This window comes from Drosophila subpulchrella, chromosome 2L, assembly GCF_014743375.2.
Source record: "Drosophila subpulchrella strain 33 F10 #4 breed RU33 chromosome 2L, RU_Dsub_v1.1 Primary Assembly, whole genome shotgun sequence".
Classification (NCBI taxonomy): domain Eukaryota; kingdom Metazoa; phylum Arthropoda; class Insecta; order Diptera; family Drosophilidae; genus Drosophila; species Drosophila subpulchrella.
In genome coordinates, this window is record NC_050610.1 from 15,647,724 (window position 1) to 15,666,194 (window position 18,471).

The 18,471-nt window shown below is 40.0% G+C and overlaps 3 protein-coding genes across 5 annotated transcripts in view; 1 reads left to right on the forward strand and 2 right to left on the reverse strand.

The window, feature by feature from the left end:
• LOC119548225 (voltage-dependent calcium channel subunit alpha-2/delta-3) overlaps positions 1 to 18,471 on the reverse strand; it is a 53,924-nt gene that overhangs the window by 18,451 nt on the left and 17,002 nt on the right. For both annotated transcript variants that reach the window (XM_037855362.1, XM_037855360.1), the window contains exons 4-5: positions 11,881 to 11,991; positions 7 to 480 (exon numbers count right to left, since the gene is read on the reverse strand). In XM_037855362.1, the coding sequence (XP_037711290.1) occupies positions 7 to 480; positions 11,881 to 11,991 (585 nt within the window). The remainder of the gene's footprint in view (positions 1 to 6; positions 481 to 11,880; positions 11,992 to 18,471) is intronic.
• Positions 6,497 to 6,846, reverse strand: LOC119548229. The gene has a single exon (XM_037855368.1). The coding sequence runs from the start codon at positions 6,788 to 6,790 to the stop codon at positions 6,608 to 6,610; it is 183 nt and encodes a 60-aa protein (XP_037711296.1). The 5' UTR covers positions 6,791 to 6,846; the 3' UTR covers positions 6,497 to 6,607.
• Positions 7,588 to 10,744, forward strand: LOC119548227 (phenoloxidase-activating factor 2-like). Of its 2 annotated transcripts, none has more exons than XM_037855366.1 (2): positions 7,588 to 7,604; positions 9,469 to 10,744. In XM_037855366.1, the coding sequence occupies exon 2, from the start codon at positions 9,568 to 9,570 to the stop codon at positions 10,639 to 10,641; it is 1,074 nt and encodes a 357-aa protein (XP_037711294.1). In that variant the 5' UTR covers positions 7,588 to 7,604; positions 9,469 to 9,567; the 3' UTR covers positions 10,642 to 10,744. The 2 variants fall into 2 exon arrangements, with proteins under 2 accessions (XP_037711294.1, XP_037711293.1); XM_037855365.1 differs by lacking the exon at positions 7,588 to 7,604 and adding an exon at positions 8,553 to 8,791.

Genomic DNA, 18,471 nt, shown 5'->3' on the forward strand with positions numbered 1-18,471 from the left:
ACTTACAATGTCCTTGGGCGACGAGGCGGCCTGGACGAACCAATTGTGCGTGCGGAAGTCGTGGATGAGCTTGCTGCCCTTGGAGCCCTCCGGGGGCCAGGCGGTGCCCGGGAAGCGGCGCAGGAAGCCTGTGGAGGAGCCAAAGTACTGCCACGACAATGCCGGATCTTGCTCTAAGTTGTTCTGGAACAGCGGGTCCAAGTGGCCGCTCCACTGCAGCGCCGACTTCACGTCCGCCTCATCCAAGTCGACGCCGTGCGGCACCAGAATCGAGCTTAGACTGAGATTGACCGGCAGGCGCTCGAAACGCCGCATGAACCGGATGTCCATGTGGCGGGCTCCGTCCGCCAGCTTGCCATCGGCATTATACTCGTTGATCCGCCGGGCATCATAGTGCTGCTGTCCGCCCATCGGCGACTCCGTCTGCCCCTGGCCCTCCAGCTCCGACAGGGCCGCCTGCTCGGCGGAGTCCATCAGGCGCTGAAAGAAAAGAGTTGTTGGTTCTTTGAGTCGGTGCCACATCAATCTGCTTGAATATTTCTCCAGGGGATCGCTTAAGGGTTCGAGGGTTCGGGGAAGAGTTTCAAAAGTTTCCGCGCTTTATGCAATTTACTCTCTTCGCTGCAACTTAAATTGCACAAAGCACTGGAGTTTGCTTTGCCTCATTTTGCTTTCTTTTTGGCAAACTTTCAGTTCGACTTGGCTGTGTAGGTATGTGGAGTATTATTCAAAGCCCTGAGTTATCTACGCGGGAATATCGTGCACAGTGCTCAAAATGCAGCACAAAAGTATACTACTTTTTGTAATTCATATTAGTTAGATAATGTTTAGAAACTTAAATTTTACATGAATTCATTTAATTCCTTTTAAATAGAGTATGCTGTCTTAAATCTAGGTTTAATTAAATGATTAAAAATAAGATTTAAAACCTAAGAACCAAGCAATAAACAAACAAAAATATTAGTATTAGTTAGGTAAATGTTTAGAAAATAACATTTTTTCATAAATTCAATTTATAATGCACTTTGCCTTACCTAAACTTTAAAGAATTTTTTGGAAAAATAAAGAGATTACTTATTAAGTTTATTTCAAAGTTCTCAGCCCAAAATTAATCTCAATTTTAAGGCGATCAACCAGGCTGTGTTTAGGGCCAAGGGATTGGGTTGTCTCAAACCCTCGCATATTCAATCGCATTCCAATTTACGAGCCAGGCGGAATTCAACAAATCACTGGGATGCTGCGGGGGACTTCACAAAGTTGGGGCACAAATTATCTTTACAAATTTAGCTCGGTGCCCACGGTGTGCATTTTCATAAGACGCAAACAAGAACTTTAGCTGCAGCGAAATTAGACCCAGAGGGGGCAGGTCTGCCTCGTTCCGAAGGAGGACAAACACCTGCAGTTATAGACACTGTGGATGGGCCACGCCCACAGCCCTACGCCCCCCAAGGGGATGGTGGTGCACCTGAAGATGCTGCAGTGGCTGCCGAGCTAAGCTGCATGTGGGTGCATTGAAATAGTTCAACTACTTTTGCACAATGGGAACGTAGAGCTGGAAAATAGAATAAAACAGCTTGAGCTCGGTGCTGCTTCTCGATTCTCGATTCTCTGGGGCATACAGAGAAGCATAGTCACAAGTCCGAGAGTCTGAAGAAGATTTCAATGTAAATTGGCTCCCGTTGGGCAAACGCCGGTGCCACGGGAATGTGTCAGCGGCTTAGACAAATGTGCAGCGGGGAGTTTTCGGGTGAAAGAATGTCAGCTGAAGGGTGGTAAAGAAAGAAAGAAAGTTGCTGCACCGAAAACTTCTTTCCAGGTGGGCCTCCTCACATCCCTTCCTTTTCAGCCAGCTCTCAAAGTTATTTGCACATTTTCCTCGAGCTCGAATTAGTTAAGGAGTCTTAAAGTTTGCCCAAAAAGGTGTTGAGTAGCGAGCTAGTTAAGGCATTAAATAATAAACACTGCCGAAAGTGAGTCAATAGAGAGGAGCACACTGGAGGTAAGCGACTGGTAACCAAGAGGAACCGACCAGGAAGTTTCTATCGGATTTCGACGCTTTTGGTTGGCAGCAGCCAGATGAAACTTGGTTGCCATGGTGGCCCGAGGGCAGGTAAAAGTAGCTAAAGTTGCTCCGAAAGTAGTTATTCAATTTGAAGCCTGAAACTGCAAGGAATAAAGGATTGCAAGCTAAGAGTTGAGAGTGACATAACCCCTTCCCAACATTTTAATTGAATTTTAAATGTATTCAAGGACTATTATCTTATTGATTTTGTTGATTTATGTAAAGATCCTATATAAATTATACTTTTTTAAGGGTGCTTTAACTTGTAAGCTGTGCAAAAAGAAGTTGTTGCATCGCGAGTAACCCCCTATAAGATGTTATTCGTCTGAACCCCTAGTTATTTCCAAAGGCCAACCATGTCATAGCCATGTAAATAATTGCCAACATGCGTAGTCGCTTTGTCTAACACAACTCGGGACGGAACATGATGGCATAGAACGGCAGACAAAACATGGCCGTGTATTATGAAATATTTGTTGTACATTTTTTCTCAACAATATTATGCACTTATGGAAAGGTCGAGGCAGTGCAAAAAGAAAAGAAATGCACAGGAAGGGGGTAGAAAATAAGAAGGTGTCTGCGAAAGGGCCAAAAGGGTTGCATGGTCGGGTGGATAGGTGGTTAGGTGGATAGGTGGATAGATGGATAGATGGGTGGGTCTTGGATACCCGACCCTGAGCAATGCCCTCTCGCACACAATTCTCAGTTGACACCAGCTGGCTTCCCTGTCGCTCGTCTGTGCAGCTGTCGACATCTTAACATTCAAAAGCCAACAATGACAACGCCAACGATGGCTCGGGATGGGAATGGAGATGGAAATGGAGATGGGAATGGGACTGGGACTGGAACCGGGTCTAGAAGACCGAGACCGAGAACGAGACTGGGGAGACCTGCTCAAATGTCAGCGGTGCAGTGTCTAGGCTCTGCCGGAATTAGCAAAATGCAGCTACTTGCACGCAATTTGTTCGCAAGAAGGATAAGGCTAAGGACTCAAGGACTCTGGGCGTTGGCTGGAGCAACAGCCTGAAAGTGTGCTGGGCAAAAAAGAGAAACGAATACGCGTTGACCATTTGCCAAGTGAAAAGCCAGATCCAGCCGAGTGATTTTCCATCCCCCTTTCTTTTCTCCTTTCTCTGGATAATGCAAGATGTGTGTTTAAGCTACGATTTCTGTCCGACCTCAGACTTTTCGTTTCGTTTCGTTTCGTTTCTTTTTCCCAGCCAGCTTTCCTTTCTTTCTCAGCGATTTTTTTCTTAGCAGTCTCTGCAATATATTTGCCATCTGAATGGACGTGCCAAATGTTGGAGCAATAAGTTGTGCAGCCGAAAAAGAAATTTATATTACGTTTTAATATGAGTTCAGCTAAATATTTGACGACGTTCGGGGGAGTATCCTGTGTAAGGGAGCCCCTGATTAGTATGACTAGCCCCGTGGCAAAAGCGACTGACTGACATCAAGTGGCTGGCACCTGTTCTGGTACCTGTCCTCTTCAAGTACGTATGTCCCGGTCTGTCCTGGCCAAATCTGTTGGGTATTTTTAGCCACAAGTGTGACTGGCTGACTGGGCTGCGACGACACATTCACACTTGCACTTAATGCGGATTTCTTGGGGGCTTACAAACGCCTTTTTTTCTAACCTAAGTGCAACTTGCCTTGCGGTTAGCTTAGCGGCCATGTTCATCCTTTCGACTTAAACCTTTAAGATTGTTGGTAGATCATGCTTTTTACTATGCGACTACGAACATTGTGGTCAAATGTTAATTTACAAATAATTTAATACAAAATTTATGATGTATCTTACTCTTAATTTTATTAATTGATCTATTATTTCTGGTAGATACTTTTATTCAAATATAAAACTTTTTGTTCACATTTCAAGATTTTACATTAAAATATTTCGCTTTAAAAACATGAAGTTCTCTTCTACTTATTGACAAGATCAGTAAATCTGTCGCAAGTGCAATTACAACATTGAGTAAGTGTCAACAAATTTGTGTGCTGCCATTCTGAAGATTCTTTTCTCTCTTGTCTTTTTTAGTGGAAGGCAAATGCTTTTAGTGTGAAGACTTTTTTTGCCGCGTTGCTGCATGTTTCTATTTAAAACACCCGAACAGCTTTCCAATACACTCAATACACACACCCATCCAGCCATCCATCTCTCTCGCTCTAGCTGCGTCTGCCCTCTCGCTTGCACAATGTCAACGTCAAAGTGCAAGTGGCATTATGGCAAAAGAAGTCAACACCACCCAGGATGTGGGAGTGGGTGAGTGTGGGTGTTGGCTGTTGGTGGGTGGTGTGGCCAAAAGGAAATCGAGCCAACGAGAGACACCGTGCAAAACAGTGATGTCCGCCAAGTATTTCAAAAACAAGTGAGATGCGATCAAAAAAAGCTATACAAACCAATGTATTTTTCATAGAAATTTAGTTTAAAAATTTGAAATAATATTAATACCTAAATTATGTTTATAAGATCTACAATGATTTTTTTAGTTCCTAACTTAATTAACTAACAGAGTTTTTCTTTAAATTTTAGTACGTCTTCTCAAGGTGATATGGTCTGTTAATAAAAATTCGAACCGTCTTTTATTTTTCTTCCTTTCACCAATAAATTGTAGAATACATTAACGCCAAATTTATATTTTTAATTTAGAGCTAATTTTATTTAATGATCCACTTTTAACTTTTCTTGCTGTCCTGGTCAACATGGTCCAAAATGTTTTATATTTAAAGTACAAAGAAAACATGTATCTTCGATGTATGCCATAATTTGTGCAGCCAAAAACAATTCAAAATAATAAGAAATATCTCAAAAAAGGTACCCTTTGTTAACTAAATTTTTAAATATTATTATACGTATGTACATAAACAAATTGAAAACAAACGGGCATTAAAGTAAAAAATACAATTATAATATGTTAATATGAAAAGCCTATAATTAAATTTCAAGGAATAGAGTTAAGATACAGCAAATTTTAACTATCATTTCCCGGCTAAATCAATTTGAAAGGGGCAGATCTAACAAGCCAAATGACAAATTGCCAACACTATTTGAAAATGAATGGCACCGAGTGCAGGGGGCGTGGCTCTGCCCTTTTTCCGCCATTAAATGCAATTTTTAAGTCAATTTCAGCTTTCAAACGAATGCAAATAAATGCTGTCAGCAACAGGACACGATTAGTGGAAGCCCAGGGCGCGGGGATGAACAGAGCGGGTACGGAGGTCCTTACGAGTTTCAGGTTGCAGTTGCAACAGCTCAGTTAAAGCGGCATTGACAGGCGTTGATAGAAATCGAATTAGCAACGGCGATTGCCACACGTTTTTACGCTGTGTACAAATTATTACGCATACGCCCCCGAACAAAGTGGAAAATGAGATGCGTGCTAGTGTGTGTGCGTGTGTATCTGTGTTGTTGTGTGATGTGTGCGTATGTATTTGCGGCATCTGCAGTTGCCTTTATGTTTACAGGCAATTAGCATTTTAATGCCGCACCAAACAAAGGGCGACGGCAACTGCAGGTGCCCAACCGAGTGATGCAGACAGGGAAAGAAAGAGAGTGCACACACTATATGGGGCTGGCTGTGACGTTGATGGAGGTCGATGTGGGGTGAAAGGGCGGGCAGGGGCCAGCACCTGCTAGTGTGGTCGCGCTCGAGTTGCTTTTCATTATTTTTCATGTTCGACATGAACGCAAATTGTCGATGGCTGGCAAGGGGGGCAGCGGGGCTCCAAATACTATAGCACTTAGTTCGCTGTTCCCGACCAGAGTCAACTTTATAAGTTCCAATGGTTGGGGGTATTATATATATATTGGGTCTAAAAAAATCCCTTAAAATAAATGGCATAACTACTTAACCAGATACCATCTAATTTTAATCAGTAACTTCATAAACAGCCCTGTTTTGATTCAACCTATACATGTATTTTTAAATGTAACCACTTAAAAAACGTAATACACTTTTTAGTTGGTCTGAAAAAGATTTTCTAAGATCAAGCTTTCTAGATCTTTAATTATTATCGAAATTATATAATTCTTTAAGAAGGGAATTTAACAAATAAATATTATATTTGTTGAATCCGCAATTAACTGTTATTAATTATAAATGAACTATCTATAAATTAGTTATGTAGACTTTAAAGCTTTATTGCTAACGGCAACTCACGTGTAAGCCATTTAATTTTATATCGATCTTTTAAACGAATTCACCAAGTGCAAAGGCGTTGAACTAAGCCGCAAAAATATTTATAATGCATAGTAAACAAAAAACGAGTTCTGAAATGTATTTTTTTATATTTATTGGAGACCCCAGCATGTGCGGGTTATTAAAATCACGAATAAGCAATGTTGTTTATACAAAGCCCACGTGCGCTAAACACTCGACCTGCATTAGCATATGTTTATCGACAAATAGTCGTACCAATTCAAATTAGTGTCAATTGTGGTTAGATTAGATGATTTTATTGAGCATTTTTCGGTGTTTTTTGCATTGCACTCTGTTATTTATATGTATATATAATATGTACAAGATTAGAAGCCAGCTAAGTGAGTTATCCACGATTTTGGTGCTGCCGGTTGACACAGTTGAGGTGATCCTGAATTCTGTTTATGTCGATCACCAGGTTGCCGTTGGTGGAATAAAAGCCGCCATTGCATCCTTGAGGCGCAGCCATGCAACATCCAATAATCAGGCAGCCAATTAGCAGCAGTAAAACAAAGGTGTACGATTCCATTTTCGAGTGAACTGTTCGTTGCAATCAGCGATGAGATACTGCCGGCTCAGGTCATCTGTGCACCCAGATTATATGCGAGAATAATCAAATCGGGAGATTCCCAGAATCAAATGCAACGTACTACGCAGATATCAATTATCGCATTGCTCTTGCAGCTCAAAACTCGTTATTTACTACAGGAATTCCCAATGAGAATTGTTCATCTCATTATCAAGTCAAGTGTATTCACAGGTCCACAATATTATTTTCTTCAATGATAAGCCTCCAAAGCTTTACAGTAACTCCCTTCCAGCGACGCCCCTGTCTAACAGAGCTTGTCAGGCAGCTTTAAGCCGAGGGTGTCATAAAACCGGTAATGCTTATATCGCTATTATAAAGTGGGCATCGCCCCAGTACTACTTATCGAGATTCCATACCCACATCTTATGTGAAGCATAGCTAAGCCACATTAAATTGCATAGTTGGAAACTACATAAAAACTGGTTGTATTTACCCAAGAAATTGGTAGTTGCATATTTTTGAATTTCACCAACCTTTATTTATTCTTACTTAAGATGCCTATATTTATACATAGCACATTTATATTATTTTGCCATGAAAGCAAAGCGATTCATATCGGCTAGGCTTTAATGTTTTGTCCATCTATCAGAAAAAAGCTTGTCATCCAAAAAATGTTGGTTCTTTTCAGATTTGGTTGCTGACTGTTTTTGATGTTCCCACGTCTGTCGTTGTTGTTCTCGTAGGTGGACTTTTAATTAATGATGCTTCATAGGCGACATTGGTACGAGCCAAGGACTTCGGATCTGCGTAATATGTGAGTGGGTGTGGTGTGTCCACAAGAAAACGTTTGCAAATCCAAACAAACCAAAACAAAAATTACGCACACAAAACAAATTTAATCGATATTCTGTGGCTATCATAAAAAATTCTTTATGTATACCCACGCACTGGGTCGTTGTGTCAGCGGTGTCGTAAGGGCATTTCCATGCGTTTATTATAATACTCAATTGATAAGCTGTGCTGTGGCTTGTTGGCTACAATGAGTTTGTATTTTTCCCTGCATTCTCGTGAAGTTGTAAATAATTTCATAATTAAATTAAATGGATGCGAGAAGTTGAAGCAGCAGGGCATATAAAACAATTTGCCATTAGGAGGAGCCCGGGGGAAAACTTTCCAGTAGATGAATGGCCTGACATCGAAGACGAATAACGAAAGGCAGAGAGGACGGGCTGATGTAGTGGGGGAATACCAGGACAGGGTCTTAAAACAGGGGTATTAGGGAGACTGGCAAAGGAGACACTTTTTCAAAACAATCAATCAAAACGCTTCGCTTGAAATACAGTAAAATGTTTCAGTTTTTCCAAAAGCCATTTGCATTCTATAAAAAAAAAATTGTGCTTCTTATAAGAAAAGCGTTCGACATAAAAAATATGGTTTACTTATTTTTATACTATGCTAAATTCTTGATGAGCATCAACTGGTATACAAGTTAAAATTTATGAGTATCAACAGTCTTGCCACCGGAAACTTTGATCTCATGAATTCACGTTTTCAAGAGTCTGCGCTTAAAATACGCAGCATATACATTAATACATATTTAAATACGAGTTTCGCAGAGAATATATGGGAGAATATAATAGGTTTATACATAGATAGTCTCCTATCAGTAGAAGTTCACGTATTCCCTCTTATCAGTAAGAGTTCAACTGATCGTTTTTGGCTCTTAATATACGACGGCACAGATTTCTAGAGAGCTCAGTATATTTCTTAACTTTGACTAGGATGGCTCGGCTGACCGGGATCAAAATAATTTCAATCTTGTGCCTGTTCCTGGCCACTGGCCAAGTCCAGGGACATATCGAGTTCCAGAGTTGCGGTGGATTGAACAGTTACTTCTGCGTGCCGCGCAGTATGTGCTCAATTCAATTGGGCTTTCGATCTCTAGTGAGCGGCAACTTAGGATGCCACTCCACAGCGGTCTGCTGTCCCCAGAAGTCAATAGTAAGCTCCATTATTAAATTCAGTAACTTTAAAATGCCAGTGTACTTCAGTCAAGTTTATTTTCAAGACTTCGATTAAAGAAAAAGATATTTTAAAGCTTTGCTTAAACGAAAAATATAAATCAAAATCAATGATTATCAATTTTTCTCCAAGCCAAGAGACCGGAAAGGTTATAGTGTATAATTACATATTTTTTTTTTGGCAAAGATGGCTTCTTTTTTGTTATGCCCCTGATGCAGTTAAGTTGACCTCTCCGACCCCATTAAATATATTCGTTTCGGCATAAATAATATATATTTTTATACCCACAAAAAAAATAACGGAAAAATCAAGAACATTTTTCACGAGTTTACGTTTATTAAGAACGAACGCCACGGGGTGAAATCATGACCTTTAGGTGAAATTATTAAGTCTTCATTGAAAATGCTTAGCCTTGAACGGTATGAGGGTCAGAATATGAACAGTGGGTAATATCATTTTTTTTTAAATTTAAAATTTGAATTTTTATTAATAAAATTAATTGATAATAAAATATTAAATATTAACTATAAATGAATTCGGACGAGTACATCATAAAGCTTTCCTAGAAACTATCGGTTTATGTACTGCAATACAAATCTGTCTCATACAATTTATACGTCTTCCTTGTTTTTAATTAATTTTATTTTCCATTGTAGCTTACCCGAGTAGACATCGCCGTCCCAGAGCCAGTTAACCTCAGTTGCGGGCGTATTAACGCGAAAGGAGCGACGTTTCCAATAAGTGACTTAGAGTACATGGCCCAGGAGAACGAGTTTCCGTGGATGGTGGCCTTGCTCGATGCAACATACAAAAACTACGTGGCCGGCGGCGCCCTGATCGCTTTTCATGTAGTGATCTCGGTCAGGGGGAAAATCGATAACAAGAATCCCGAGCAGCTTCTTGTGCGAGCTGGCGAATGGGACTTTAAGGTCCAAACCGAGCAATATCCTCATGTGGATGTTGAGGTCAAGCAGATCGTGCGTCATCCTGATTTTGATTTTAATAACGGAGCCAATAATGTGGCCCTTCTCTTTCTCAAACGATCGCTTAAAGCTGACATCCATATTAATCCCATATGCCTGCCGGAACGACCAAAGAACTTTGATTACAGCCGCTGCATCTTTACTGGCTGGGGCAAGAAGTCCTTCGAAGACTACACCCACATGAACATCTTGAAGAAGATTGAGCTACCGGTGGTTCAGAGCAGTACATGTCAGAACGCTATAAACCAATATCTACCATACAAGTTCGTTCTCCACAACAGCCTAATGTGCGCCGGCGGTGAGAATGACAAGGATTCCTGCACGGACGATGGTGGCTCTCCGCTGGCCTGTCCAATACAGGGTCAACCTGGGCGGTATGAACTGGCGGGCCTTGTCAACTTCGGCTTACACTGTGGATTACCGGGAGTCCCGGGCGTTTATGTTAATGTGGCCAACCTTCGCCAATGGATTGAGAAAGAGACCGCAGAGGGTCCCTCCCCTGATGATATTCAAGAAATCCCTTTAAAACCATTTAATACACATGGGTGGAATCTTAATGAGGCCAATAAAAGTCTTGCTTATGGCAATGGAAATGGCCAAAATGAAATTATTGGACAGCATTACCCAGTGAACAATTCACCTTCCCAACCAGACAATGCAGATGAGTGGGTTGTTCAAGAGCCCAATCAAAATGATGCTTTTGGCGATGGAAATGCTCAAAATAACTTTGTGAATTGGTACCCTCAACAGAATGGCGCGTCTGCTCAAGAAAATAATCAACGCGACCAATATTCCGGCAATAGCGAAAACTGGGATACATCTACAATGGGCTACGAATATAATTGATTCTACGGTTTTTTACATTCTTATGGTATACTTATTCAGGGAAAATTAAATTGTTTAGATTAAAGATAAATGAAGAATAAAAGTTAATTTCTTGAAGTATCAACCTTTCTCTTTGCCATACATGGATTTCAGAAAAGACACTGAATAAGGTGGTTCAACATACACTTTAAAGCTGTGGTAATCGATTTATGAAATGTAGTCTTTGCTTGCTAACCATAAAGGCCAACAAAACAATTCTCATTTTGCTCAAACATATTTTGGATTTTCTTATATATTTCTTTTCTTGTTCGTTATAAAAGCCAAATAAAACAAACGTTTTAGGACCAATTGATTCCATTTTACGGATAATCCACTGTGCATCATTAACCCGCCGTGGCCCGTGGCAAATTACCCGGATGGCGGGAGGACTTCATCGATACGCAGGACACAGTGGAGAGCCACAAAGAGGGACAGACCGCAGGGACCGCAGAAAGGGGCGCTTCCTCGGTGGCAGCTCGTCCTTTTGCCAGGAGTGCCAGGAGCTGCAGTTTCGTGACATCGCTCGGCACGCACACGCAGCAGCTGCGGGCGCCATCAAAAACTTGTGCTTGTGGCGGGGCGCACTTTAATTTCAATTTGGAGCCGACCTCCGACCCAGCAAAACACTCCGGAACCCTCAGATCCGCCAAACAGCACCACCGCAATCAGACTGGCCCCACGGCAATTTATTGTTTTCCACTTTACGCCAGTGTCCCACTGGAGACGGTGTCCTCTGTCCGCGTGTTATTGTTTTGTTGTGTTTTTTAGTGCCGTCCTCAAATTTGAGAGTTCGCCCGCCGCCGGTTTTCCCTTGAGCTTGGAGAGATTGAGCCACTTGTCAATTGTAGGCACATCCCAAGAACAGGGTGCTTGGGGATTCTACACTCAAAAAAACAAAACTAACAAAGTTTTCCATTGGCTACATGGCGTATGAGTGATTTTTATGCGAACTGAGCTTAAAATTTGTAAAGACATAACCAGATGAATTGCATTTGATATAATTTAATGTATCAAAAAATATAGAAAGCGCATTACTCTCTTTTAAATTTAAGTATAAGCAATATTTTAATACAAATATTTTTTAAGCCAGGGCAAAGGGCATTGGGAGTTTTTTGCAAAAAGAGAGTTTTGTATAAAAAACTCAATCAATTTTTTTCAGTGTAAGAGGCCAGGGAGTGGCTGGAGGTTAAGCGGAGAGAAGAGTCAGAGATATTCACTTACCATCACAGCATTGCGCTTGAAATCCATAAAGTTCTTCACCTCGGCGGCCAATTCACGCAGCAGGATAATGCCATCCTTGCGCTTCACTTCGATGTCGTTGTCCTTGAAGCGCTGCAAATGAAAAACCAAAATCATCAGATACACAATTCTCAGTACATTCTACAGCCATAAACTATAAAAGCTGATGGGCGCCGGTTCGCAAATAAAAAAAAGGGGGTTAAAGGGTTGTAAAACTTTTGCGCTTTCTTATTGTCCAACATAAAACGGTGATGTACTTCTGAAATCGTACTCGGCCTGAAATTGCCTAAGTAGGCGGAGATTCTGTGGCTGCAGGCGACTCTTAAATTGATTTTAATGTATCTTATTAAATTAATGAGGTTTTCATTTGCGGTTTCGGTTCCATTTTCTTGGAAGCTGTGTAGCATAGGCGTGGGAAATGCCGCTGGTCATTGAATTTAATGGATGTTGACTAAAGCAATTCCTATCATGCTTATATTTCTCAGTAAAGATATACATTTATCAAATATTTTATGTGGGATACTTTGTTCTCTAAAAATAAATATTTATTTTTAATAGCATGTTAATACAAAAAATATTTTTACTATTCTCAATTTATTTATTTTGCGAACTCCTCAGATAACGACTAGATACTTTAAGTAGTCGGCTATTTATTATAAGGAAAAAAAATGTTCTAGGCTTAAAGAATTACACATATTATATGTTTTGGGATAGATTTCATGACTGCGACAAAACAGCCTAATTAAATTTCACATTCCATTGCACTTATCCCCGGAGGAGCTTCTGCTAACTGAAGTGAGACACGCACACAGTCTAGATTCAGATTGAAGCAGAAATACGCATTTAATGTCCAAGTTAATGGCCTCAGCGATTTGCCCTGATTTTCCTTCACCAGTCAGCCGAACACCAACACACACGCACACGCAGATGCCCTTCGCCATTATAATGATTTTCCTATTGAACGTGTTGTCATCTGTTTTAATGGAAAATTCTGATGAGTTTTCTTCTCTGTTTTTTCACCCCCCCTGATGAATTCCCATAATCATAATCGAAAGAGTAGCAGGCGCACAGAAAAGAAATGGGTTTCGCACAAGCAAATGCATTTTATGAGTTTTTTTATGCATTTAAGTGCCACAAATTAGCAATTTAGGAATGGAGTTATAGAGGGGGAGCGGCCACGCCCATTTCAAATTGTCACTTTTCAAACAAACTGTCAGTTAAATTATGTTTTTGCTGCAACGAGGAGAGAAAGAGAAAGAGAAGGACCCTGTACATGTCTCCAGCGAATTAATTAGAAAACTTTTCTTAACTGATTCAGTGCCAGCAGCAGCAGTAGAGAAACTGGCTGGGCATAGAGGAACATGCTCGGCTATGAATAGGAGTACCCCAAGAAAAACTGTACTCTTAAATTATAAGTTATTATAATTAAATAGCTATGTTGTATATGAAAACAATTTTGATAAACCAAACCAAATCATTTTATTTAAACATTCTAAAAATGCTTATCGTAAAGATAAAATAATCTAAAACAGGTTAAACATATTTCAAATATCTTGTTAGAAAAAAGAAAAAATAAATAAAAAGAAGAAAATGAAGAAAAAAGTCTTAAATAGGTTAAAAATATTTCAAAAAGCTTATAAGAAAAAAGTACAAAAAAGGAAAAGGTAAAAAAAAAGAAAAAAAAATGTCGTCCAAAAAATGCTTATAAATATTATCACTAAGCTCTAAAACGATTTATAAACATCAAACTAAAGAATAAATATTAAAAATTCTTCGATATTTTATACTTTTTAAGATTATGTTAAGACCAACCTATTTTCGGTATCCACTTCCTATAGTTTTTCTCCGAGAGAACTTGAATAGGAAGACGTACCCACACACTGGCGTTGCAAATATTTGTGGCCTGAGCCGAAATCCAACCATGTACCATTTGTGTGCTTGTGTGTGACCACAGAACTTAAACTGCAGGGCGAAGCCTCTTTGAGGCATTCATTAGTTGGCCAAAAAGAAAATGTCACCCACACAAGTTAAGGCGAAAAAAAGAAAGTATTACTAGCACAAGCAGTTTATCCCCTTCTTTGTCTTATGTACTTGTAATGCCACTGAGCATTATAAATGTTATGGAAGATTTTAAGCGCCGAAAAATAAGAGCACTTGACTCACATAGTCGTGGGTTAAGGTGGCAACATAAGATGGCTGTTACCTAAATGGCATCCTGGAAATATACTAGGCCTGCGATTTCCATAATCTTCTTAAAGTGTAAGAATATAGCTTGTTAACCAGTTTAAAAAGCTAAAGGAATAAAGCATTTAACGTTTAACGCTAAATTGAGCAAATTTCTATTACTTTCTTCCCACACAAGTAATAGGATCCCCAAAGTTTTCCTACAAAAATGATTTATTGCAGTTGCAAAAACCATTAGCAAACTATTGCCAAATCAAAGGCAATGGTTAAAAAAGGAGTGAAGCAAAGTGAAAATCGAGAGGGGAAAATGCATTGGAAATTAAAAGAATGTCAAGCAAGCAGGGGCAGCGTAACAAAAAGGATCAATGAAGAAAAACTACAAAAAAAAACCGGCTATATTCTATATGTATATCTGCGGGGGCTAGCAAGATATTAGCCACGACTGCAGGGGCCACGCCCACAAAAACCTCACCCAACTTTCAAGCGATGGAAACATTTTATAAAGCAATTTCCACGCGAGCAACATCGAAATGCAATGCACGCCTGAAGGACGCACGCGTGTGGGTGTGTGTGTGTGTGAGTGTCCTGTCGCGGTGGGGCGGTAAAAGGGGGTGGTGGTGCAAGGAAGTATATACAATATGTATACAATATGGGTAGCACTCGAAGAGCGAGAACAGCAGTAGCAGTAGCAGTAGCAGTAGCAGCAGCAGCCATAGAAAGTTTTTCATTTTGCGGTTGACTCTGGAATTCGAAAATGTTGCGCAAGGAGGAGCCCTCCAGCGAACCTTCACCGCCTGCACCACCACTTCACCCACTCAACCACCCACCGTCGGGTGCGTATGCAGCTGGTGCAGAACTTTAACTGGAGCAAGGACATCCTTTGGGGGGGGGGTGCGTGGGTGGCGGAGTTGCGAATAAGGAGCATTCCTGAGCTTTGGCTTCTGCTCCTGTTGAATTCCAGCTCAAGTTAAGCAGCTTACGCATGCAGCAGCAGATGCAACAGAAGCATCGGCCACCTGAACCTGCACTCCGCCAGCTTCTAACACTAATGCAAATTTATAAATTCTTTTGCACTGAAACTAAGCCACCATGATTTTGTTTCCCTAAGATTCAAAAACTGTCATAAAAATATATGCTTTTAAAAGTCCATAGAAACTCTTAAATCATTCCAAATATACATTATTAATCAACATTTTGAATGGGTTCTTGGAACAATCATAAAAATTATACCATGGTTTTTTAATCACTAATAGCGTGAAATAGTAATGTCAAGGCCTTTAGCAATGTTAATCTGTAGCTGACTCATTTTTTGGGAAAAACACAAAGACACTCTTTTAAGATTGTTTATTCAACAGAAAGTTTGATAAGGTTTACTGTATATTTTGAAAAAAAAGAACTTTTTCTTTCTACATTTCTTGGGCGAAAACACAAAGACACTTATATAAGATTGATTATTAAATAGGAAATTTGATAAGGCTTACTGTATATTTTTATATACTATATATTTTAAAATTGTTTAAATTAAAAAAAAAGAACTTGTATTTTTTTTTTCTACACAATAATATCTAGTAAAAACTCACAAGTCTTTAAGATTGTTTATTACACAGGAAATTTAATAAGATATATATTTTTTTATTTTGAAAAAAGAAAAGAGTTTTACTGGCAAAATAACCCAAAATCAAGCTGGCTCTTTTTAGACAGGCCACACTTTAAGCTAGCTTTTTCGCCCAGTGCAGTTGTAGTTTAAGGTACATATATTGACTTTCGTCCTGGCTTCCTCCTGTCTGAGTTATTATGCGCTCAAGTGCCGCGGCGGTCCCAGAAACCGGAGCAACTCTTTGGTCTGGTTTGGCATTTTGTGGCTTGGTCTGGAAACGCGCTAATTAGATTTTAATGAAGATGTCGCTGTCACCCTTCTACTCCAGTTCCCATTCCCCAACGAATCTTCGGGACCCCATCCCTTTTGGAAAAGCGAGCAACAATGTCTCGCATCAACGCGCATGTTTCCCTGTTCACTGAAGCAGAGATTTGCTTTGCTAATTCCTTAGTACAGCACCGTTTTTTTAGTTTCCCCCTCCCATGTTTTGCAATATTGAACTTTTTAGTTTTTGCTTTTATTGCCACTGTCATATTTTGTTGATTTCTCTTCTTCTAATGGATAAGCTCTATTTTTTCCGCGAAAGCTGGATTTAAGTTTTAATTACCATGCTTTTCAGTATTTTTAATTGCTAGGTAAAAAGCTAGTTCATTCCAGTAGTTTTAATTGCGTTATTAAGGTCCTTTGCCGTCGAGTGGAAAAATAGTTTGAAGGGCCAGGGTTGCCTAAATCAGAAAAAAATGGAGGTTATTCGAGAATTCTTTTATATCAACTTAATAAAACCCAAAAAGCTAACACATTTACTGCACTGATCACAAGGGGAAAACAAAAAACTGAACACTTGAAAAGTGACCAATCTTGAAGAGTGTTTGCAGACCACCATTTAATTATTCTGCACTTAATTAAGCAAATAATCTTCTGGGAGTTGAGTCATCCTACCTGGCACTTGCTACGTCCATTTAATGGACAAACCCCTCGAGGATTTGATGAAATTAAATATTTAATTTGCTTTATACTTTCATTAAGGGCCAGTCCCGAGAAGTCTCCGCCCCACTTAACATTTGTTTGCCGGCAGCTGTATGTCATGCTCGCATTTTCGCCACCAAACGACAACGACAGACTTAAATATTTGCATAGACAAGTCCTGGCTATATATACGGGTATACACATATATATACATACATTCCTATATTTATATGCATGGAGAGGATCAAGGACTGTGTGGGTCTGCGGCACGAATGCATTTTGGACCACACAAAAGCCAGTGGAGAGTAGCCCCATGAAGGAGTTGAGCCGGGGGATTCGGATTCCCTGCCCCCCCAAGTCGTCGCCTTGATTTACGATTAGTCTCTTTGCAGTCCGCAACACTGTTCGCCACACACTTAGTTAGCCAAACACACAAAACCGACTCCCTTCAAGACCCGCCCCCCAAAGTATAGCCCGATTCCAGCCACAAGGTCCTTAACAAGGCCTTTCTATTTGTCACCAGACCCGGGAAATGGAGCAGAATCGCCGCGTGGGAGTTGCAGTCGCCTGGTGATGGGTAGTTGGTATCGCCGGAGTGGGCAACCACTTGCCAGCAATCTGCATTTCGGGCGGCAGACCCTGCACACGAAAAATTATAATTGCCTAGACAGCGAGCACAATGCGGATGCAAGAACCACAAACATGGCAAAGGATTAAGTTTTAATTTCCGAACCAAATCCTAATGTTAACGCCTTAAATTTTACTAGGATTTTTATGCCGCTTCCTAATATTAACAACTAAAAATTTACTAGCATTTGTATAATACAAATACATCTTGAAAATAATTGAGAATGGGATTGTATAATAGCGGAACTAATTTACAGATATTGCCTTCCATATTTTAGATGCTTTCATTAACATGCTTACAAAATATAAGCCAAATGTCTAAAAAACCATCAAGCTTCAAAGACCCTTATGATTTGTAAATCCTTTTTTTTAATATATGGTGACCATCTTAAATTTGCTAGGTAAGAATCTTGAAATACTTTAAATATTAAGTCTCTTCTCCTATAAACGTAAACTCGACTTACAAATGGTTTACTTTTACCTTCAATAAGCAGCGCGGAGAATGCCAAGTAGAAGACCCAGAATAAGCTGGCAGAGGCAGAAAACAATAATTTGCATGCCACTTACAGTGGGAGACGACTGGGAAAATGAAATAGAGGAGGGAAAATGGAAAACTGTGAGGGAAAGCGAAGGCTGGACGCTGAAGAAAAACGACAGCACGCGCCAGTTCTGTTCTCTTATATATTTCGCTGTTAAAAAGTTTTGTATTACGTGCAAAATGAGAGCACGCTTAAATTTATTTGCCTGCAAAGCGAGAAGGTAATTTCTGCTTGAATTTGACCCATATTTCACTGCAAGAGAGTGCCCAGATGTTCGACAATGATCACCAGTTAGCTGCACATCATCATTTGCCATAATGGCAGCACACACACGCAGAGCTCACAATGAGAACTCCTGTCATATTGTCCATTTTCCGTTGCCATGTTGTCGATAAGACCCTTTCATCTCTGTCACGTTTCACAGAAAGTTGCCGCCATTTGTTTCTTATATAAGGCGGCTCTCAACTCTTTTTCATTTTTGGGTGAAGAATAAATGGCAAAAATCGAACAGATACTTTTAATTTCAAAATATTGAACTTTATACATATTTATATCGTGTCGACCATATTATTGATTACTCTCACCGCTTCTTGATCTTATATATTATTTCTGCTCAAACTTTGAAATAGCTAATACGTCTTTTGAACGTACGTCATTTAT

Bases quoted from the DNA above. Each gene is read 5' to 3' on its own strand.
- LOC119548227 (XM_037855365.1), top strand. From the start codon at position 8,573: ATGGCTCGGCTGACCGGGATCAAAATAATTTCAATCTTGTGCCTGTTC. The intron at 8,792-9,468 runs GTAAGCTCCATT...TTTCCATTGTAG, and splicing joins GCTGTCCCCAGAAGTCAATA to CTTACCCGAGTAGACATCGC.
- LOC119548229 (XM_037855368.1), bottom strand. From the start codon at position 6,790: ATGGAATCGTACACCTTTGTTTTACTGCTGCTAATTGGCTGCCTGATT.